The following is a 9601-nucleotide window of genomic DNA, read 5'->3' as shown; positions in this document are numbered from 1 at the left end:
ACTAAAAGAGGCGCATGGGGGAGATGGGAGGCACCGCACTTATTAGAATTCGATGTGAGGTCCTGTTCACAACTCGGGATGCCGCCGCGCGTCCTGCTCCCGCTGTTCGGCTGAAGATTCACGGGATCGGATGAGAATCTTTGATTAGACAGAGGACAAGGACAGAGAGCTGGTCCCACAGACTGAGCCAGCTGGGACCAAGGCTGGAGGGAAAGCGTGTAGCGACTCCACACCACAGTCCGTGCGCCGGGATGGAGAGCGCTTGGGCTCTTCTTGCGCTCCTCGCCTGACCGGGAACGCTGGAATCAGCTCCGCGGAGAAACTTCCGCACATTCTGGTGAGTAAAGTTGGAAATTTAACTTTCACTTTATTCAAACGTTTCTGCGGCGGATACTTTAGTTACGTTGGGGAATCATCAATGCGTGGCGCACGGATAACGCACAAGTGTCCAGCCTGCTCTCTCCAAATCGCGGCGCTGCAGATTTTCCCCATCACATTATAACAATTTAAACATTTTGGAGTCGTGTGATAAAGGAACAATAAAGTCGGTAGCCCCCTGGTTGTTATGTCTTCCAGCGCTTTAGCCATTACATAATGTAGTTTCTTTGGTGTTTGGTAAGGTTTGCATAATTGAAAAGGACCGATCCGTGTCTTGACGCACTGTCCAGGACTGTTGTGTGCGCGCAGCCTATGATGGACTTGGACGATCGGCCGTGGAGGACGCAGGGGAGCTAACATCAACAATCAACACAAGGAGAAACGAGAACAAGTAAGGTTATTATATTACACAATCACACATTGTCATATATGTTGCTTTCTCAGTAAACACAATAGTCTTATGACCCCTCCTGGATGAATTTCTTATTTGCTGATATGTTTAAATTATAGAGTCCTGGAAAAGAAATCTAGCATGGCCTCGACTCTGGACAGCAGCTGCTCCTTAGAGCTGAGCAGCTGGAACATCAGCACAAGCGTGGGAGCCTCTGTTCCCTGCAACCAGAGTGTGATAAAACCTGCCCCTTACTCGCCGGAGGCCACCGCAGCCTTCGCCACCGCCATAACCCTGATGGTCGTCTTCACCATCGTGGGGAACATCATGGTCATCATCGCCGTCCTCACCAGTCGGTCCCTCCGCGGTCCACAGAACCTCTTTTTAGTGTCGCTGGCTGCTGCAGACATTCTAGTGGCGACGCTCATCATCCCATTTTCTCTGGCTAACGAACTGCTCGGGTACTGGTACTTCAAGTCGCTGTGGTGTGAAATCTACCTGGCCCTGGATGTCCTCTTCTGCACCTCTTCCATTGTGCACCTGTGTGCCATCTCACTCGACCGCTACCTGTCCATCTCCAGGGTCACTTATGGGCGTCAGCGCACCCCAAAGCGCATCAAAGCTGCCATTGTGGTGGTGTGGCTCATCTCTGCCATCATCTCCTTCCCTCCTCTGCTCTCCCTGAACAAAAGCGAGGCAGAAGACCAGGAGAACCAGAGGGGACCCCAGTGCCAGCTGAACGACGAGAGGTGGTATATCCTGTACTCCACCATCGGCTCCTTCTTTGCCCCATGCCTCATAATGATCCTAGTCTACATCAAAATCTACCAAATTGCAAAGCAGCGATCTCGCCGTCCGCCGGGCGAGCCCAGGAAAGACGGGGCCAGCTGCGCTACGCCGAATCAGCCCGCCCGTCACGTACAGGCCAATGGAAAGGACGAAGACAGCACACCCCCTTCGTCTAGCAAAACCTCCAACGCCAGACCACCTACCCTCGCCATCACCCCTTCTCCAACTCCTGGAGAAACTCAGACCTCCAACAATCCCTCCTCCAATAATCTCCTCCATCCTCCGTCCTCCTCGCCAGCCGCGACCCCTAACGCAGCCTCCCTCGAGAGCTCAACCCCTACTTCGGTGCCCGCTCCCAACGCTAAAGAGGAGGGGAAAAAAGGCAAGCGTCGGGGGAAGAAAAAAGCCGACAACAACAACGGCGACAGTTCGAGCACAGAAAGCGACATGGAGCACAGCCACGGGGGCGGCAGAGGAAGCTGCAGCATCCCGGGGTCACCTGCTGGAGGCGGGATCCACTCCCCAGGCTCAGTGAAGCGCTTTCGAGACATGATCGCCACGTCGAAGGGAGCTCAGCTGGTGCCCGGACGGAAGTCAAAGCCGGAGAGCAACCCCGGCGCGGCCAGACGCAAAGCGATGGTCAACAGAGAGAAGCGCTTCACCTTTGTTCTGGCCGTGGTGATCGGCGTCTTTGTCGTCTGCTGGTTCCCGTTCTTCTTCTCCTATTCTCTGAAGGCCGTGTGCCCAGACACGTGCGCCATCCCTGACCCACTCTTTACTTTTTTCTTCTGGATCGGGTACTGCAATTCCTCCCTCAACCCAGTCATTTACACCGTCTTTAACAAAGACTTCCGAAAGGCCTTCAAAAAGATCCTGTGTGGAAGCACCAAGGGTACTTTCTTTTAGCCTTCAAATGTGCATGAGCGAATTTTTCAGAACACTCAATTTACAGATTTGGACAACATGTGATATATGGAAATGCAAGATTTAGAAGCGAGAGACTTTGACCCACACGTCCTCACTGCTGACTTTGATATCTGAAAATGGCACATAAATGCATCTGGGATGCAAGAGACTGTACAAATTTGCACTTTTGTCCCGACGTCTGAATGCCAAATCAGAGCTGCAGGTCAAAGAAATGTGTAATCTATAATTCTGAAAGGCACAAAATCATTTCACTCTATAAATCAGAACTCTCTCTACATATATATATATGTATATGTATTGACACATATATATGTATAGCACAGGAAGAAAGAAAAGTGGCTTCAGACTGACTCATGTGAGCCTAAGGCCCTTTAATTATCAATACAGACCACGAGGAACACACAAGGTTGGTGATGATTTCTCATGTCTGCAGTCTTAATTTGCCCAGCTGCAGGCCAAACATGTGTTCCTTTATTTTCTTATTTTTAATCTAAAAGTGTAAGAAGAGGAGGCTTTCTGAATGCCGTGCACAAACAAGGGCATTCATTCGAAAAGAACTCGTGGACTTTTATGTGTGAAGCCCTCACGACAGACTGCTCGCCCTCGGCTCCCTGCGTGGCTCATGACGCTCAGGTCTTCACCTTTGATGAGAGAGAGAGCACACTTTTGATTTTGACTTAAAGAAACACGCTGGTCAGCCCATTTCCTGTTTGTTTTTTTGTTTGTTTCTTACGTACCCCGGACTCTGGGACTGTGCAAAATCCTCAAATGAACTGCCTCAGCATTTTAATGTAAGAATCAAATGAGGAACTGCATCTGCTGCGGACTTAAAGAGAGCTGAATTGTGGTGATTTAATATAGGCTGATCATTTTAAGAACGCGCAGTGGTCTTCAACAAGCAGACGTTTGTACTGACTGTAAAGCTGCATGAACAACAACATAGTCATGACATTTCACTCATGGTTGTTCTAACAGCTGTTGGTTTGAGTCAGTTCTTTCTGCTCACAGCTCACTGACTCCTGCAGAGACTCTTTTCATGGACGTTTGCTTTATTGTAGTTTCCTCGCCGGGAGAATCAGTGACTGTCGTTTGTTGCCTCATGTTAAGGAGAAAAAAAGTGTCCATCGATGTGATACAGGCCCATTGAGATAAGGGCTGTCAGCGGCAACACAATTGACTTATTTGACTGCTGACCACTGTGACCCTGCTTTAGGGTGAGTGCTATTGTATTTATTATTTATTTTCTCCTGTTGAACGTGTTGTCATGTCCGGCTGCTACAGGCTACAATTCTACTTGTAGTGCTGATACCAGCGGAGACCTGGGCTCTTGGTGCAGGTCACGCTTGGCTGTTCTCTTCAGTTTCGCAATGTTGAGAAAGTGATATTTCACTGAAAGTCTTTGTTTATCAATGATACCGCGTATATGGCTTTTTAGAGATCACCCTTGAGGGACCAAAGAGCCTTACGGAACATCAAACTGACTCAGTGAAATCTGTCCCCGTGTTTATTCAAGTGCTTTGGTGTTAAAAAAAACAACAACAAAAAACAAACACCCAATATATGCTTTCTTATTTATTTCAATCTCTTTTATATGATCTGTTACCTATTTATTGTTGACGAGCAATGATTTTGTTCACGTCAGGCGAAGTGGGACTGGTCTCATTAGGATACACAGATAATAGATATGTTCAATATGGTTTTTAAGTTATATTGTTATATACAGTGTGTGTGGAAGATGCAGTTCATTTTACAGCAGCCAGAACCCATGGAAGAACTCAAGAGTGAAAACAGCCGTTACACTCCAAGCCAGTTTCAGCTGGATGTTTAGTAGACTTTGTGCAGGATCTTAAGACTCTTGCAATGTTGCGTTGTTGCACACAACGGCTTCACATGCTGAAATTACAGTTTCATTTTGAAAAGAACCCTCTAAAATAAGGCTTAAAGGTGAAAGGTGCAATAATCGACCTCGGGAGCGTCATCTTTTTCCCTGAAACTGCTTGTATGTCGTCTCTTACTGAGTTTGGAACAAAGCTTTGCGATATCCGATCTGACCACCTGTCATCATTTCTATTCACTTTGGAAATAAAGCTAAATGGAGACGCATGACTTATTTCCTGCTCCGCTGCCCTCTTTGTTTTTCTGGGGTAAGAAGCGTATATATCGACACGCGCATGTTTCACCTGCAATTTTCCGATTTGACCGGATGTGTTTACACAGCGAGGTGTGAAAAGTAGGCTGCACCAACAGCAGCGCAATGCTGCGTCCTGCCAACAAAGGCGAGATAAGTCTGTTGGGATTTAAAGCATGTTGGCAAATGCATGCGTGAACGTGCTGTTCTGCACAGAAGTGTCACAATCGGTATTCAATTCATGAAACATGCTAAAGATGCACACGCAAACACACACACACACACACACGTGCTTGTTGTGACACTTATATTTGAGGTCAGCCGGCCCGTTGTGCATTGTAATTGATTTATGCTGACAGGCAGTTTGGGGATTTCTCAGCAATGAATCAAGTCCATGCATACTTGTACCGACAGGAATACCACAACACTGAAGGGATGCACACACGTGTCCCTGTTCTTTGATTTCCATATTTATCCTGTATATAAGCTGTGATTTGAGATGCACAAGGAAGGGAAAACAGAACTTGTGGGAGCCCAGGGAGCCAGGAGGCCTGTGTACACAGCACTGTACGCTCATACAGACAACCGTCCCCGAGGTCCTTGCTCTTTTGCCTCAGCTGGAATATAAAGTAGGTGGTAGAAGGCTACTCTCCCCAACACAGACCCAACAATTTGATTAGCTGCTTACTTACTCACACAATACTCAAAACTAGAGGTTTTTTTTATTTTATTTAAAAGAGACACAGATCAATGCACCCTGAAATGTACAAACAATGCGCTCAACCATGGGCGGACTCACCAAAAAACATTCATTTTCCAATTTGAGATGGATGTAACATTTCACCATATGAATATGTATGTGTTTGGAAGGGTTTCCAGCGATAAGCGTTTTCCATTTCCAATCTTCAGCACAACAGTGCCAAATAGATTTCTCCTCTCTGTAATTTGGCTGCCCAAGAGGCAGCATAAAAATGGAGAGACGCCACTCGTGCAGGCTCCGACTCCACAGCCAAACAGGAAGAATTGAATTGCCCCTCCATGTTGTGAAATCCTCGATAAAAAGGAATAATCTGTGGCTGCTTAATTACGTTTATGCACACGTGCTCAGTCTTGAATCTGTTTTGAAATTATAGTGGATTAGGACGGTACAGGGCGTTACCTGAGTAACAGCTGACAACCTAAAAAATACAGTCAATGTCTCATTCTATCAGCTACATCATCAAAATCTCAATGGATTTTAACTGGGTTTAATCCTCATTATAGTGATGTGCGGTACCCCACCACCTTATCTGTTGCACATGTATCATGATGCGAATATTTGAAATTCTCTAAAGGTTATCTGGCAACTATGCAGCCTCTTTTAGAGGCCTAATATAACCTGACAAGGATTCATTGGAGCCATTTTTAAAATTTCAGTCAATGCCTATCAGTGGAGGGATGAAACATCGCCGTGCTGAATTGCTTAGGAATATAACTCTGGCCTCCAGCTTAAAGAATGTTGTTTATGTGGAGGAAGAACTCAATACATTATTGTGTACTGCGCCGCGCGAAGCACAGGTATAGACGTCTGACACTGAGATCAACAGAGTTGGTAACACAATAAGGAAAATAAATCTCAGCAAACAGAAACTATTAAGAGCCATAAAATAAAAGTTTTGCTGATTGGAGAGGAAAAACATCTGCAGGACGGGGACAACGGCACTGAATAAAAAATGTGCTTCATTTCTGCATTCCCTGTGGATGCAATTACTTAAATTGAAATACATCAGGACACATTATTATGCCTTCTGGTGTTGGTAAAATAAATAATCAAGAGGCAAAATTGTCACATTATTATCACAGACGTCATCCAGCTCGGCTGTAATAACTCTATTAGTGCTGTAATTCCTTGAAAAATCGGAGCCGAGTCTTCTGATGTGAATTTAAATCAGACGGGATCGTCTGATTGAAAAGTAGAGTCTCAGGCAATGACGTGCTAATAAAATCTGCCCTGGGATCAATGGCGGAGCAACACACAACATGCAAGGACCCTGTACGTTAGCTGTAAATGTCTGAGTCTAATCGCCCTATAGTGAAAGAGGTGGGAAGGATAACCGCTTCTTTATTTCAATCGAGGAAATGTCAGGAGGTGACTTCAACACGCAGACGTGCACGTCCATTCACACACATGCCAACTCACGCTGAGGTCAGCATAACTCAACTCAAAGGGCCACAGCAAACACACAGGAAGACACAGACTCAAAGGTAGAAACGCTACACACACAAGCGTCCCACAGCCTTTGAGTAGCTGCTCTGCGTGTGCGTGTGTGTGTACGTGTGTGTGTGTGTGTGTGTGTGTGTGTGTGTGTGCGTGTGGACATGAACTTTCTTTGCTTCATTGTAGGGAGACGTTTGAATTAATCTTCTGTAAATAATCACAAGGCTTTTTTTTGGAGTCTGTTTGGGCTCCTATATGACGTTCACGCTTCCATTTTTCACACAAAAGAATCCCCAGTGAACTTTAGGTGAACTTGATTCAACAAATGCGGTGATCACGCACACTCTGACAAAGTTTATACCTTAAATAACTTCAGTTCCCTCCTGAACTCCTAATACCACGTATTGAAAGTGCACCAGGATTTAAAACTGGATTGGGTTGGGTCATAAAATGATAAAATACAACGGAAACAGCATCTTGTGCTCATATCCACCCAACAATGAATTTTCAGGTCGCTCAGGGAGTTATATGGGCTCCTCTTAGTCACTAGGGACAATAACTCTGTAGAAATGACTAATTTATTAGTTTATAGAATAAATCATGCTGAGAATGCATTTTATGGGGTCAAAGAGAAGAATATCAAAGTGGTGATTTGCAACCATACACTCTTCACAGTTATAAACTGTGAAGAGCGCAGACTCGTAAAAACAAGCAGCTTATAAGTCTGCACATTACACACGTTGCGCTTTCATCCCTCTTTATGTCTCCAGATTGACTGGGATTAGCAGGGTTACAGTTAACACTTCTGAGGAAGCGGAGGCAGAGACGCACCGTAATAATGGACGATTATACGGGCTTCCGAATTGTGAAATCTGATGATTTATGGCACTCGGGATCAAAAGGGGGATTTTAAAGCCCCGATTTTACGAGCAAGACGATGAACGGGGAGAATTTGATCTTTTTGTTTTAGCGTTTTGAAGGATGACTCAGTGGTGCTCAGTCAGACAGCCTCCCCCCGTCTTTCATGTCCTCCCAGGGTCTGCATGGATTTTTCTTCTGTTTCCTACTCCAGTTGAAAAACATGCCCATTAGGTTGACTGGAGACTCTAAATGGCCTCTATGCTTGTGTGTCCTGTGTGTCCCGTGTGTCCTGTGACGGACAGTCGGGGGTGTACTCCTGCCTCTCACCTGGCAACCGCTGGGGCAGATAGTTACATTATAACTTAATCCCCGGTTAACGGAAAGTGTACATAGAGGGTTTTGTTACAGCGCGTCCTGGGAACATTGCAAAAATGGCCGGGCCCAAACAGTCTTTGGATAAATAAAAGGGAAGCAGAAAGGTAGCACACAAAGGTGAGACATGAGAGGAGCGAACCTGTAAAGCGACTCGGGAAAACAGCCATTTAAAACCTTTAACTCATCAGCACGATAAACAGGAAGCTGGTTTAATGCAATCTGATTAACGCCCGACAAACGTTCTCATCGCTGACAGATGATGTATCAAACACAGCATTTAGGTCTGACACTGGAAATGCAGACAATAAGCAAATTAGATTGAGCCAATTTTGCAAATCAGGCATTTGTCAGGCAAACCTAAAAACTGATCTGTGTATGCAACATAGCAGGTTGCATGATAGAGCAGCATACACCATGTTGGAACCTTTAACTTCCAGCGCAGGTGATTTGCTATTATGTGAGACAGCTCTTATCTTTTTATTACTTTTAATGAGGGTCTATAGGATCTGATGACATATAGAGAATACAGGGACTTGCACACCCTTCATCAAACCCTTCCTCTTGGAGGGCATCAAAGAAAACCAAAAATACCAGCATGATCTTCGTGGTCTTTCCATTCACAGACGGATTATTTCATCTAGGCATCAACATGACAATCTAAAATGTACCTTTTGTATTACAAAATTACAATATATCACAGCTGATGTAATATGAAAGGAGAATAAGGTTTATTGTCTTCTGTATTATTTTGGATTTACTCAGCAGACCTTTAAGGTTGGGTCAGAGTTTCCAGGGCACAGACACAGTTTTTAGTTCACTTTCTTCTTGTTGGCACTGCTGACTGTCACAAGAGCTGAGGTGAATTACCGTCTCCTTGACTGTATGGGTACAATGTGCCAACTGCATATAACCGTGTCTCTGGTGTGGCTGCATCCACACTTCTCAAACTGGAGCTGCCAATAAGTTGATTTCTCAGTGGATGCAGTGCTGAGTATGGAGAAAGCAGCGGCTTCCATTCGTCCTTAGTGGTATAATGTGAGCTTCTGTAGCTGCCCCAGGTTCACAATTAAAATACAGGTACGAGAGCTTGAGTTTAGCATCCATAAGTGCACGAGCGCAGGCCCTCATATCACACGTATCCTCGGGTGCATTTTATAATCGTCCAATTGAACTGAATGACTAAAATTGCTTCCATCTTAATATGAGACCACTCATCAAGCACATTGATGATACTGGGTTTCTGTCCTTATGCAAGAATAATTTCACCATCTCACTGTTGTCTTTAAGAGGGGGTTGATATCTCTAAGCTTTCCCCCTCTTCTTTGAAAGGCTGTGGGTGACACGCTCCATGTGACTAACAGGAGGGTAGCATCTGGCCAACACAGAGAAAGAGGCATTTATTTCTTATCACATTCTCAACACTCAATCTTTTGTTCACATTTGGTATCAATTATCTATTTTAGGGTATCAAAGACTTTCACTGTGTTTTCTTTTTGTTTTCTTTAAGTGCTGACATATCTTTTAGCCCGCTCTGAAAAACCAGGCCAGCAGCAAA

The 9601-nt window shown here is 45.1% G+C and overlaps 1 protein-coding gene across 2 annotated transcripts; it reads left to right on the top strand.

Annotated features, from left to right (window-relative positions):
• On the top strand, window positions 1-4595 carry adra2b (adrenoceptor alpha 2B). Of its 2 annotated transcripts, none has more exons than XM_011615910.2 (3): window positions 1-337; window positions 669-769; window positions 889-4595. In XM_011615910.2, exon 3 carries the CDS (start codon window positions 911-913, stop codon window positions 2462-2464), a length of 1554 nt encoding a protein of 517 aa, XP_011614212.1. In that variant the 5' UTR covers window positions 1-337; window positions 669-769; window positions 889-910; the 3' UTR covers window positions 2465-4595. The 2 variants fall into 2 exon arrangements, with proteins under 2 accessions (XP_011614212.1, XP_011614211.1); XM_011615909.2 differs by having other exon boundaries at window positions 621-769.
• The last annotated feature ends 5006 nt before the right edge of the window (window positions 4596-9601 follow it).

This window comes from Takifugu rubripes, chromosome 21, assembly GCF_901000725.2.
Source record: "Takifugu rubripes chromosome 21, fTakRub1.2, whole genome shotgun sequence".
Lineage (NCBI taxonomy): Eukaryota > Metazoa > Chordata > Actinopteri > Tetraodontiformes > Tetraodontidae > Takifugu > Takifugu rubripes.
The sequence above is the reverse complement of the archived record's forward strand: the minus strand, read 5'-3'. Positions and strand labels throughout refer to the sequence as shown.

Excerpts from the sequence above, each read along its gene's own strand:
- adra2b (XM_011615910.2), top strand. The coding sequence starts at position 911 with ATGGCCTCGACTCTGGACAGCAGCTGCTCCTTAGAGCTGAGCAGCTGG.